At 43.3% G+C, this 14,252-nt stretch overlaps 1 protein-coding gene across 2 annotated transcripts in view; it reads right to left on the reverse strand.

Moving 5' to 3' along the window:
• Nucleotides 1-13,076, reverse strand: part of LOC133049216 (ATP-binding cassette sub-family C member 4-like) — a 150,363-nt gene extending 137,287 nt beyond the window's left edge. Inside the window, exons 1-3 of one of the 2 annotated variants that reach the window (XM_061133178.1) lie at nt 12,780-13,076; nt 12,120-12,240; nt 691-915 (exon numbers count right to left, since the gene is read on the reverse strand). In XM_061133178.1, the coding sequence (XP_060989161.1) occupies nt 691-915; nt 12,120-12,240; nt 12,780-12,922 (489 nt within the window). In that variant the 5' untranslated portion in view covers nt 12,923-13,076. The remainder of the gene's footprint in view (nt 1-690; nt 916-12,119; nt 12,241-12,779) is intronic. The other variant, XM_061133179.1, reaches the window with a different exon arrangement.
• Nucleotides 13,077-14,252: the final 1,176 nt, after the last annotated feature.

Raw genomic sequence — 14,252 nt, forward strand, 5'->3', positions numbered from 1 at the left:
CAGTGGGTTTTGTCATACATTGATATGAATCAGCCATGGATTTACATGTATTCCCAATCCAATCACTGAAGTTCACTTTCAAATACAACTTTGATATAAATGAAGGTTTTAATGAACAATAACAACAACAAAATTTTCATCAATACTACTTTGGCATGAAAACACTGAAAATCAATGAAAATCAATGTGATACTTTTGGTACAAATTTTTTAATTAGATTATGTTACAAATTTAGTAGATATTGTGCAATAGCCTATGACTAAAAGTCATCATAGGCAGTCTTGACCTGATCTCAGTAGAAAAATTTTTATTATATATTTATAAAGTTTGCTTAAAGAACAATAAACTTGGCTTGATGCAAATAAGCTTCTCTGTTTCTGTTCAGTCACTCAGTCATGTCCAACTCTTTGCGGCCCTGTGGACTGTAGCCTGCCAGGCTCCACGGAATTCTCCAGGCAAGAATACTGGAGTGGATTGCCATTTCCTTCTCCAGGGGATCTTCCAGACCCAGGGATTGAACCTGTGTCTCCTGCATTGGCAGGCAGATTCTTTAACACTGAACCATCATTTGGAAGCCCTAGCAAAGTATAAATGATCCCAGTTACAAAATTTTTAATTTACACAGAATGTTCCCAAAATATTTCTGATGCTTTAGGAGAGGTGCACATTGTGGTACCTAGGGACACTCACCTTGCGGTAGATCATATGGCACATGGCTACTCTCAGCCTCATCCCCACACGCTGAATGTGATAGAAGCACAAGTGGTGCAGAACGGCCCACACGAGCACGCAGGTGCTCAGACCTGCTGTGTAGCTATAGGCTTCATGCAAAGCAGCAGAATCGGTGGGATCATAGTTTTCAACATAACTAACCATTTTCCCCAAAAATATGGGTTGAACTACTCTGGTGCCTTCCTGAAAGAAAAGGAAAAAAAGCCTTAATTAGAAATGTCAGTTTTTCTTTACGCAAGATTTACTTTTAGCATTAGCATGCTAAAAATACATTTTGACAAAATGCTACATTCATGCTTAATTTAAAAGAAAAATATGCAGATTCACTATCTCCTATAAGACAAGTAGACAACAGTTTTAACCTTAAGACAAAATTTTACATTAAAAAATAGTAAAGCCTTAGTATCATGCTTAGTGTACTGTGGATGCTCAGTAAATACCACAACCAGGCTCAATACCAACAGAGCCTTAAGATGAATAAGGAAAAAGTTGGCAGAAGAAGAATAAGAAATCTGCTTCCATAGGAACAAGCCTACTGGCAGCCTGCCCCTGTCCCCTATATTCTTAATGTCCCAGACCAATGGAAAGTCAACCTGGTTCACATATGGGAGATACGCTTTTATTACCTTCTTTGGGAATCTTTATGAACTGAGACACTGGCACAAACACATCCACTCTTTTCCATCCCAAACTCCACATGTCTGTAGATCAAGAGAAAGGAAACCAGCTTCGGTTGCAGTACACAAAGAAACCAGGCTTGGCAGCTCTGAAGGCTCTCAGCTCCCATGAGCACTGCCTCAATATGTCTCTACCCTCTAGAAGTTGGAATGTTCCTTGGAGTAAAAACTTAAACATGGTGGAGGCCAAACTAAAAAATTATGTCTTCCATAGTTTTCCATCCACCATCCACTGAAGTTGGTGGCTTGGAAGAAATGTTCCCAATCATCTCTTCCCCAAGGCTAAACCAATTAACTCAGGGTACACTGAGGCTTCCACTCTGAGTAAGACTTAGGGAAAGCAAGCTTCTTTCCCAAAGAAAAAGGCAAAGAAACAGCAACACCTACCCAACCTGCCAAACAGCCGCTTCGCCCCACAACTTACTCCCTCCCTCTAGTCACTCCATGAAGGTCCCTTTCTCCCCAGGTCCCCTTCCTTCTCCACCATCAAGGAAAACCAAACACTCAATGAATCCAAGTCACCAAAAGTAAACACCTTGATCCTCAACATCATTTCCTCCACAGACTTCTCAAAAGACAAAATGCCAAAAGTTTCGAAGTCTTTCAGGAACAGGGCTTTTGCTTTTTTGTCAATTCCGCCTTATTAACACAGACAGGGTAAGCTTTGCTTACCTGACAGGCTTGCTTTCATAGCTCTCTTCTGTCTTTCCGAAGCTGAGGAACACACACTGGAGGGAAGGAGAATCCATAACACCAAACACACAAAAAAACTAAGCATTTCCTGCTCAGTCAACCAGTACCTGATCAGGATATTTATCGAAAGATGTCCCCATCCCTCATATGGGGGTCTCATTAAACCTTAACATTCCTGTCTTGTTCTATACACATGCACACACACACATTTACAGGCTGCACCAACTCCCTCTCCCTCCATGAAGTCATGGAAATTTTCATCCACTATAGAGGATAAAGGGAACACTATTTAGTTGAAGAAGTGTAAGTAAGATCATCAGACCTGAGTAAAATGATCAGTTCTGATACATTTCCACCGTGTCTTGTCACCCATCCCAAGAGGCATAGAGAGCTCATGGAAGAGTCCCTCATACAATGGATTGTCAAACACACTGTTTTATAGAGTTTTCTGAGATGGAAATATGGAGGCCTCACAGAGAAGCAAGAACATCAAACTGCACACACGGGCAGTCCCAGCCCAGGTATGGCCAAGGGTAGTCCAGTACTGTAGCCACAAACCACCAGAAGCCCAGCAGTAATATCTGCCATCCCAAACTTTCCTAAAACGTATGATTCTCTTTGGGAATCACTGTTGTTACTCAGGTCTCCATTTGAGCTAACATCCTTGTGATTACAGGAGAAATAAAAGTAATGTCACTCACCAAACACAGTATGGATAAATGCAACAAATCCAGCAATAAAGAGTGTAAATAAATGCAGGTCATTACTGCCTAAGTATATCTGGAGTTTTTCGCTGAGAAACAATATTTAATAACCCAGTTGAGGGACTTCCCAGGTGGTCCTTTAGCTAAGACTCCACACTCCCAACATAGGGGACCTTGATTCAATCCCTGGTCAGGGAAGTAGATCCCACATGCAGCAACTAAGACCTGGTACAGCCAGAAAAAAAAAAGTTGAAGAAGTAGCCTCATTAAGGTATAATGCCAGTTCATGGCTCATATCTTCCACTCATCTGTCAATTCTTTTTATTCTCAACTATGATTATTCTTTAATTGGAATAGAAAATTTGTTATCTTTCAAAAAGATAACAAAGGATTTCTAACATGAAGTGTTACTGATGCAGTTTTGGAGGAGAGTCATTTATTATTTTTAAGCACTATTTTGAGACTTCCTCTGATGACTCAATGGTAAGGATCCATCTCAATACAGGAGTCACAGGAAATGCAAGTTTGATCCCTGAGTTGAGAAGATCCTCTGGAGGAGGAAATGGCAACCCACTCCAGGATTCTTGCCGGGATAATCCCATAGACAGAGGAGCCTGGTGGGCTACAGTCCACAGGGTCACAGAGTCAGACACAATTGAGTGACAGCACACATGCACAGCTTTGCCTCCAGCAAGGAGCAGTCACAGCAATTGAGAGAACAGATGAAAAGTATGACATACAAGGAATTTCCACTCTGGCATAAGTTGCAACTATGGAAAATAGAAAATTGATATTATGCTCCACATGAAAAATAATAGGAAATAAAAAACAATTTTCCAGTCATGTCTCTCAAAAAGAAAAATAGAAAGCAAAATAGTAAATAGCACAAAATTGTGAAAACAAACCCCAAGTACATATAGAGAGTAAGAATACACATATTAAATATGATTCTTCAAAGCTTCCAGAACACACAGGGCAGAAGTGACTGAGGCCATCAAAGGTAGACTAAGTAGATCTGTCCCCTCCACACAGAAAGAAAGGTTAGATGAAGAGTCATTTAATAGGACAGCTGGCAGCAGCATTTGTAATCTGTGAGTGTTTCCATTTCTGACATTTGGTAAAACTGGCTGAGGCAAACCAGCAAAAGACTTTCCAGCTACCAGAAGATTAACTCCTGCATATGCTCAATGCTCTAGTTCAAGTATTAACTCCAAATGAAACAGTGGTGTGAACCCCAAGGATAGACCAAATTTCAGAAGACTCTGCTTGTCTTGGAGAGTCTCTCAGAGAGGCAAGGAGTGGCTGTGGCTCACCCTGGGGACACAGACCTGGTGGCAGCCATTCCCGGGAGCCGCCCCTACATGTGTACACTGGTGCGGGCAGACACCGCCAAGGAAGTCTCTCATCTGCACATTCCCGATTCTCACCTTCGACTGATGAGAAATAAAACTGAGAAAATATACATTATCAATCATGAAGCTAACCGAATTAAAACTTTCTTGATAGGCAGAAACAAGGTCAAACACTGTCCCCTTAAACCTTTCCTCTTTGCTATAAATCTATGACCACATGTATATTCTTTCCACAAACCAATTGAGAATATAGTTCTTATTCTTTCACAAGAATTCTTCACAACTCTGAAATCATAAAGGATCTTTAAAAGAGCAGAATTTAATACCACAACATCCATTATTCAGGATCCTCTGAGAGTGTGAGTCTCTGAGGCAGACTTTTTATTTTGGCCACACCATGTGGCATTCAGAATCTTAATTCCCTGACCAGGGATCAAAAACCCTCGCATCTGCACTGGGGGCATGGAGTCTTAACCACCGGACTGCCAGGGAAGCTCGTGGTAGACATTTCTTGATAGAGTCCTTTGTATTCAGACTCCTGAAAGCACCTGATATCGGGTCCCACCTTTTGCTTCTTAGGATAACTTCTTGCAGGGTTAGGTTAGAAACTAGAACTTCTACAGTGGATAGAATTCCTCCTCCAAGTTAAGGTACTTGAAACATTCCTCACTCAATTTCCCCATATCTCATTCATGGAAATAAAAACACAAAAATAGAAACAAGCTAACAAAGAACAACATTTAAGTGAAACATATAAGCAGAAAAGAGTGAGCTTATAGGAAAGAAAATGAACAGGAAGTTAATCTTTAAAACTGGGGGAGTTCTAAAGTGGAGTTAAGAAAAATCCAGAGATAAGGAGGAAAAACAGTGAATCTGAGAAATCATAACCACCAGCATTCTAGATATCCTAGCCTTCACTCATCTTTTACATGGTGGTCTTCATCCTGACTGCACCTTAGCATCACCTGGGTAGGGATAAAGGGCACTCTGATGCCCGAGGCTCAGCCTCCAGAAACTGGTTTAGGCTCAACTGATTAGGGATGAAGCCTGAAGATTCCTCTCACTGGAAGTTTCTGGTTGCAGAAACTAACCCCATATAAGCATCTGCTAAACTCCACTCTTGCACTGTCTTGGCATCTGAGCCTGGAATGGCTAGAGACCTGCTCTGAAGAAATTACAATGATCACAAAGAGTTTTAATCAGAGTTCCATGGCACATTTCATGCTTCCAGAAAAATCTTTGTAAGCCCAAGTCCAGAGATTACAGTATTGAAATTGAAAATTTTCATTCTGCACAGTAGAAAAAATAAAATTTCAGATAAAACTATATTTAAAAAACATTAATAAAAAGATGAGTCAAAATTAGCCTGGAAAGTTATCCCTAAAAGGAGAAGGAGAGTTAGAATAGAGCTAACAAGGATATCAGCCTTCTTTAAAAGTAGCCTTGTCTTGATTTTGGAATCATGAAAACATTATGCAGAATTACAATCATAAAAGAACTAATTTTTTAAAAAGCAATTCCTAAAATTTCGAAGTAAATTTAAATAAAAGTACCTAAATATCTACCCATCCTGTTAGTTCACAGAGCCATATAAAAAAGAACTATCAAAAGTGATTTTAAACAAAACAATTTGAAAACACATTCTCTGCATCATATACCCACATGAAGACAATATGAAATGCAAAAAGATAAACTTATAATGTTTTCAGAAGTCACATTATAAGATAAAACAAATGAATAATTATGTTGATATAAATGAGAATTGGGCTTAGACATGAGACAAAGAGAATAGATGATGGGAGAAAAGAGATACAGATGTAAGCACAATAAGATGAAGTAAAAACACTAGTGCCCTGCATCTGACTCGAATTGGAAACACCCATGTAAACATATTTGTTTACCTTAAAAAATGTATTCTAACTTTAATGAAAAAAGCCAAGAAACAATAAGCTCCTCTAGCACCCAGACTATAGTCTTTAAATACTATTTTGATAAAAGCTACATAAAATGAACTAGAAATATCCTGTCACACCAGAAAGCAAACAACAAAACAAAAGACATGAAAAAAAAAAAAAAAAACTAGCCAGGACTTCTGGAGTATGCACAGAAGACTTAGGACCCAACCTGAATATACTCCCACTGCCCAAAGATGGCCAAAGGTTGACACAAGCATAACAAATAAAATGGACTGAAGCAGGTCATAAATGCTGAAATCCATGAGCTCAAACTGACATTCACAAAACCAAACAAGCAATATAAAAACTCACTAGCTCCTCTCCTCACTAGAGGAGAACCAATTCATCATTTTGAAAACAGGTTTTAAAAACTGAAAAAATTATTTTCCCCGACTCTCCCTATAAATACTATAGTTCACTGTTAACCAAAGAGCTTAAAATATCTCCATTTTGCAACCCTTAATAAATTAATGGACCTTGAGCAAGGACCATGAATAGCTCCAACATCACACACACACAAGATGTTAAGTACATTATAAGGGAGATATACAACCCTACCTCCTACATAGACAAAAGGGGAGAAGAAAATCCAAATGAGCTACATCAAACTTCTAGACCTAAACACAAACCTAAGGTGCCAGAAGAACATGTTAATTGACACAGGGGGAGAAGTGGATCAGCCAAATCCAGGCTATGGGAATCTTTACAAGGCAAACAACCTAGAGGCATGGGGTGGAGGGAAACAGAAAAGCAGTCTGTATAACCTGTCAGCTAAATGTACCTTATTTAATACTGCTTCTGACAGCAAGAGGGGAAAAAGACAACTGTGAGCACTGGCTAGATATTTATGATATTAAAGTTAATGTTTACAAATAATAATAATAATGTTTATGCTAAATATGTTTAGTGGGGGGAGATTCCATATCTTTTAAAGAGACATACAAAAACATTTATGGATAAAAATAATATGTCTTGAAACTGCTTTAAAATAATCTTGGGAAGTGAGGGTGAGTCTCAGATGAATCAAGACTGCTCATTGTGGCAATTACTGAAGCTGACTTAGGGTGACATAGAGGCTTATTTCCCTTTACCCTTCTGAGTTCTTAGTTGAGGATCTCTGTAATAAATGACAGAATAGCGAGAGAAAATCAAACAGAAGTTTATTAACATGTGTATTTCTGATACACATGGGAAATATCAAGAAGAACTGAGTAACTCCCTGAGATGCCCAAGCCACCACCTTAAATGCATCTCCAGCTAAAGACAGAAGGAAAGATGATGGGACACCTATGAGAGGTTAACAGGAAAAGCAGCTTCATATACAGCAGGGTTGGGTGTGTTATGCAGATTTCATTCTTTTTGAAGACTGTCCTTCAATAGGATCCTGCTGTGATTTAGAGCCATCCTTCTTTTTCTGGTACAGAGAGGGAGACACCTTTACAAATGGAGATTTCCTGTATCAGTGTGAATGTCCCTCAGAAGAATAACTTCTATTGTGTCTTCAGAGTTTCTCCTGTGTCTATTTCTGAAAAACAGAATCAACTCACAACAGTCTTTCTGCCAGACAGCCCTGTTCTGGAGTGACACACTATGTTACCTTTCATTCTATTTTTGTATTTTTGAAACGTTCTTAAAAATCTACGGGAAATTAAAAACAAAACAAAAAAAAAACACTATAGAAAGCAGGTGACAGAGGGGCCAGAGCTGTTGCTAGAAAAATAGCTCCTCTTGGCTCTGAGCCTCAGTAGAGGCTGTGGAAGGAGAGAACAGAATACAGAGAACACGGGTCTAGGAGTCAGAACACTGCGCTTCAGAAACCAGGTCGGCCACCTGCAAGTCACATGACCCTAAGCCCATCTTGTGTCCTCCTGGGCCCCCAGGTCTTTATCTGTGAAACCCTCCTTGCCTCCCTCAGAGGAATCCTGGGACAACTAAACGAGCTACAACAGCTCAGAGAGCTCTGAAACCACCATAAAAACAAGGGTTTTTCATCACGTTTATTATTAAAAGTCCTGGTAAGAGATTTAGTCTATTCTTAATGGCAGAGCCTGGTTTCACAAAGGACTTGGAAAACTCATTGTTGCTCACAGGTGGTCACAGTGGAATAAGAACTCTTGAGAAAAGTCATGTATAAAGACAAATTTTCTAGACTGAAATTAAAGTTTCACTTCCAAGCAGATTGCTAAAATTTTTAACCATTATGAATGCAATCTTTTAAAAAGTCTACTTCCCTGACTACATAAAGAAAATGGATTGAGCGGGGTGGAGGAAACAATTGAAATAGGTGAGGGAACTTAAAAGGTACAAATTCCAGATTATAAAATATGTAAAAGGGCATCGGGGACAAAAAATAAATTTGTAAAATTTTAAAAAATAAATAAATCACAGGATTATAATATACAACATAGGAAATATATTCAATAATATTGGAATAACTTTGCATGGTGACAGTTGGTAACTAAACTTATCATGTACTGTATAAAATATTAAATCACTAATGGTGTCTACCAGAAACTAATATAACATTGTAAGTCAATCATATTTCAATTTAAAAAATTGTTTTAATTTTACATTAAAAACGTACATATGTTTAGAAAAAGAAAAGAAGATGGACATAAAACCCTCATTTATAACTCAAGGTCATCACTGTGGATATTACTAACACCTAATGGCTAATGCTATGCGATCAGGAACCAGCAGGGCACACACAGCAGGTCTGCTCTGCAGGTCCCTATCTGCTTGGTTCAGTGCCCCCTCCTCCTCTCCCCTGCTGTGTGGTCCTCAGTGGTTGCTCTCAGCCCACAGTATCTGTGCCACCAGCAGCCACTCCTCAGACTCCTGGGTTGAGCAGAAGTGAGGAACACATGGAAGAAAGGGTTGGGAAATAAATGCAAAGCCCACTCAGCTCCTGGGGAACCAGCCCTGAGTCCAGGCACAGAGCCCACTGTGGGACGCAGAGGATTCTGTTTCCTTCCTGCCCATCAGCTGAGCTCCAAAGTGAAGGTTTATACACACATGGGTTTCTCACAGCCTCCACCTGGAACAGAGACCATCAGCAAAAGTGGCCTCAGACAAAGGACAAGTGACCGGACAAGGCTGGGCCACTTCTAAGGGTCCTGGGAAGAGGACATAACTCCCGGCCACACCTCCCCTCTCAGGGGAAGGGAGTGGGTGAACCCACTCCAGCTCTCTGAGGTCACCCCACTTACACACCAGCAGGTGGAGACCTCACCCCTCAGAGAGAAGCGCTGATGATCTGGGAGGTGGTCTCTGTGACTCAGGCCCAGGCACAGGTTTCAGGCTCCTCCTCTCCACCCTGAGGGCCCCAGGCAGGTGGAGACCTATCGTCCCCACCCGCAGTACCCGTGGAGGTGCACACAGGGGCCAGGTATGCTGGAACTCTCCGGCTGTTCTGCTCTAATTAGGGATGACTGGCAAGTGCTCTTTAGCCTGACACTTGTTTCTCTGAGCAGTAGAGATACTCCTGACTTCTCATAGGACAGAAGTTTTCATATCTCAAAATCCTAAAACCCTAAAAGCCTCACACTGGACTGGTGTCACCCTGCTTTTTCCCACTGGTGCTGCCAGGAGTACCTGGGAGGCCCTACTCGTGCTGTGAGTGGAAAGAGCACACTGCCTGGGATCATGTATGATCCACGGGGCGTTCTGTGTCCCTGAGGGATTAAAAGAGGGCTGGAGATCAAAAAGGAAACATGTTTATGTTTTAGAAAATCCTGGGCTGAGTTTAGATCTTCTACCATCTAAAATATAAAGAACAACAAGCAGTATAGATTGATCACAACACGGGAAGTTGCTTCAGAAAATCAATTATTTAACTAGTACTGCTATTAGTGCTAGTAGTACTACTACACAGATGAGCCCCTACATTTACGTCCTCTACTTCCCACTTCTCCACCATGACCACCCAGCGACCAACCTCCTGAAGGGGCCCAGGGGCTCTATCAGTGGCACCTTAAGCAGCCCCAGGCCTGGCCTTCCTGGATCCACAGCAGGAAGTATTACTGGGGCTGGACAACTTTGAAATCAGCACTCCCAGCACCACAGTGGGGAGGACTCTGTCTCAGGAAGAACCTCAGATCCTATGGCCTCTCCCTCTATGTCTACTTTCTCCCATGAGCTGCCACAGCCAAGACCCAATACTCATATTAGAATGGGATCCATCCAAGGCTTAGTGACCCTACTCAAGGGGCTAACAGCCCAGGACAGCAAGAAAAACCAGCAGATCAGTTTAAATCCAGCCACATGGGCTATGCCTTGAGACCCACTTGACTTCAAGACTCTTTAGCATCTGGTACCAAAGAGAAACTAGAGAACCAGGGACAGCAGAGAGAGACCTGCTCCAGGGTATGATCCAACATTAAACCCTGAGGCCACTCATCCAACCAGGCACCTGGCATGAGCCACAGGCACACACTGAGGCCCCAGGGTTTCCTGATAAGCAGAATTCATGAGAGCTCTGCTGTGTGAGGTCAGGAAATCCTGCACAAACAGGCCACACCAGCTCGCCACCTGTGTATTTCAAACAGAGACTTACTGTGACTACGTGGAAATACCATCACTGGGACAGCTGCACATGGGACAAAGAAGGGCTGGGACAGCCTGAAGGGCTCCTGCTCTGTCTCCCACCCCATGCCCTTCACAAGGCACTGCAGTATCTAGGTGGTCAGTGCCCTCTCAAAGGCAGCACTCTGCCCCACATACCTGTCCACCCTCTGGCAGAATGGCCAATCCTCTTCTGACATCAGTGAGAATTCCATCCCCCAGGACCACCCAGTCCCCTGGGAGCTGACAGACTATCCGTCTCTCCAGTTGTGTGGGACGGACTCCACCTGCCCAGCTGCCCACTGCCCACAGTGCCCTTCAGTATAGTACAACCTTTAAACAAGAGCCACGCCGCCCACCTGTGAACCACCTGGCCCACCCACCTCACCCCCAACAAGATGGACTGAGGACAACTCAACTTCTCCACCTAAAACACCCCTTTCACAGCAACTGCATCTTCCATCCCTCCTGCTCTCACACACTCACAGCCCGCCTGTGTCCCTAAGGCAGCGCTAAGGGACCACGGAGAGCACGAGCCACCCAGGGCGGTCTGCGCAGACCCCCAGCAGGTCAGCCAGAACAGGGGGCTGCCGGCACTGTGTCCCCAGGGGGACTGTCCTCTGGGGGCTCTTGACCCACGATCTTCAGGGTCATGGAGGTCACTGACCTCACAGCTTTCTTCCTCTGGTTTGCCCTGCATGTTCCCTCCCTCACCCTCTGCCAAAGCCAGGCTACCAGGATCCCCCTATCAACCAGGAATCCATCCTCACAGCCAGGGAAAGAAAGCAGCATGGAGGGTGCACAGAATTTTTGGTGAAGCTGGAGCTCCTCCCCTCTGGGGCTTTGGCTCAAGGTACCAGCCACAGGGAAGGGGGCAGCCTGGGGATAGGTGTGCTCTTAGGAGTTCTGGGCGGCTACAATCCAGATGCAGGGCCCTGCATTCTGTTACCCTGGTGGAGGAGAGGTGATGGTATCTTCTTAGAAAAGCATTTATCAGATGTGACCTGGTCAAGGTAACAATTTTTACCTGTTAAACTATAACAAAAGTGCCATAAAATGTACGTTATTCTGGGCTCAGGTCCAAATTAACCTTCCTCTAAATCACAGGGCACATATTGCCTGAGGCTGCTGGAATCTTCTTCTGGTCAAAGATCAGTCAGTGTTTATACTGAGCACCAAGAACTTTCTAACATAATATAAAATGTCTTTTATTTCAAGCCATCCTTCCACAACATTCTTTAATCCATTAAAAGAAAAACAGTAACCCCTGGAGGTCCACTCCTTGCCATTCTAAAGATAAATACAACCTCTGAGCTCTATCATGTTTCAGTGAGGGTTCATCCTCAGACCTTAGACTACTGGCCTCTCTCCCCACCCGTCCCATCCACCTCAGTGCTGAGATACATACACCAAAAAGCAATGCACAGTATGAAACTCTTTTACCTCAAGAAATGTAAACACTCCCCAAATTAAATAGGATTTCCAGTAACACTTTATGATTGCTTTCATTAAGGAAGGCTCCTGTGCGTCTTTCTGGGCTCTCTTAACTTCCTGATCCCAGTACCTGTGACGAGAAACAGAGCACAGTGAAGAGCAGCGTGTCCCCCCAAGGAAACGGGGAGGGGCGGAGTGGGAGAGGAGCCTTCACTACAGGCGCTCTGTGGGGCCCCATAGATGCTGGCTGACTGCTCACAGGGCTCCTGAAAGGTGAGCGGTGCAGACTCTGAGGCACCAGAGAAACAGGCCTGGAGGGAAAAGTTCCAGATTCTGGAAACAAGTTCCTGCTGAGATTTGCTGGAATCACAGGTCATGAGCAGCTCAGGAGGGCAGACTCCCTCCTCCAGGGACCCCACTTCTGGGGACAGAGCTCGGCCTCCAGGGACGTGGCTGCGGGCTCCCTCCACATCCACAGATGCACAGGGAGCCAGGGCTCCCCCAGCCTCCAAAGTGGGCTAAGCCCAAGGTCAGTCTGAGCAGGATGAGTGTGCAGAGTCGGGAGAGAAGTCTCAGAAGAACCCAGAAGAAGGCAAAGTAACCCCCAAACCTTTAACCCCACATGGAAATTCTCACTCTTCCTCTCTTCTCTCTTCTGTCTATGCTCACCCTTGCAGCTCTTCTCCAAGGTGCTGGGAGCGATCTTCCGGAAGCACTGAGTACATGTCATCTGATTCTAATTTCCGTTTGTGACCAATTTTAAACAAGGGGTTTAGCCACCTGTTAAACATTAAAAGGAGAGTAAAATACATCCAAATTACACATCTCTAATTAGAAACCTACATTCATGGACATTGTTTAAAAAAAAAGTCTACATTTTAAATATATAAAGATACAGGAGGAAATTAGACATGTGCTTACACACATACATTCTAGGTATAGGAAAGTCATGCTGGCTTATACATGGTATAACTTAATTAAAGAAGGCTGTTTGTGGCTTACTGAACATACATTGTACATCTGCTTTAATTATTAAGGGAAAAATATATCTAGAAAAGAAAATAAAGTAACTGTATTTCAGGCAAGCAGAATAGAGCTGCATGGCCATTGTGGGTAAGGCTGCAGATATGTTCCTGTATTACTGAGGATTTAAATCTTCTGAACTGTATCAGATTCAAGGACACCTACATGGCACTAGTGGTAAAGAACCCGTCGGCTAATGCAGGAGATGTTAGAGATTTTGGTTCGATCCCTAGGTTGGGAAGATCCCCTGGAGAAGGAAATAGCAACCCACTCCAGTATTCATGCCTGGAAAATCCCATGGACAGGGGAGCCTGGTGGGCTATGGTCCATGGGGTCGCAAAGAATCGGATATGACTGAAGTGTCTTAGCACCAGTCATATTCAAAGCAGTTTCAACCTCGAGGTCAAGATATCCTTAGATCAGCTATCAACACAGAGGGATTTTTACAGGGAATTATCTTATGGACACAACATCCTGAGTCTAAAAGGCTCTGGACCCTGACCTCCTTGCAGTCCTGTCAGACTCCCCTCAGCCAGAACGTTCATGTGAGCCTTTTTCTGACCCCAACCTTCTGAAGACAACCTCAAGATAAGTAACACCTTCCCAACTAAAACACACTTGATTCTTCTTATGGTCCTCCTTGCTATCATTCCCTGGCAGATTCATTTATTTTAAAAAGTAACGTTCAAACATCCAAAAGGGCTGGAATTTTACTGACTGTTGGATCTGTCACCATCAGCCTCAGTTGGGGAATAAATAGAGCCCGCCAGACTTTCAGGGAACTCCATTAGCAGCTGACAGCATCAGCAAACTAGGTTTAGTTCCTCCACGCCCAGGCTTCTGCCCGGGGACATCAAGGTTGCCCCCACTGCCACCACACCCCTGCCAAGGAGTATGTGTTAGTCAAATCCCTGTTTCCTGGGGGCCCAACCAACCATTCAATATGAGCCCTCCACCTACAGGCATGGCCGACTCTAGACAGTTACTGTGCTTAACGGCTGTGGGAACAGGATCATACCAAACATGGAGGGGTCTGGCTACCTATGAGCCTAAACGTGACTCAAGAAAACCCAAAGACAGTGTATGCGCCCCTGAGGGATGTTTATTCCTCGAGGCCCC

This window comes from Dama dama, chromosome 30, assembly GCF_033118175.1.
Source record: "Dama dama isolate Ldn47 chromosome 30, ASM3311817v1, whole genome shotgun sequence".
NCBI lineage: Eukaryota > Metazoa > Chordata > Mammalia > Artiodactyla > Cervidae > Dama > Dama dama.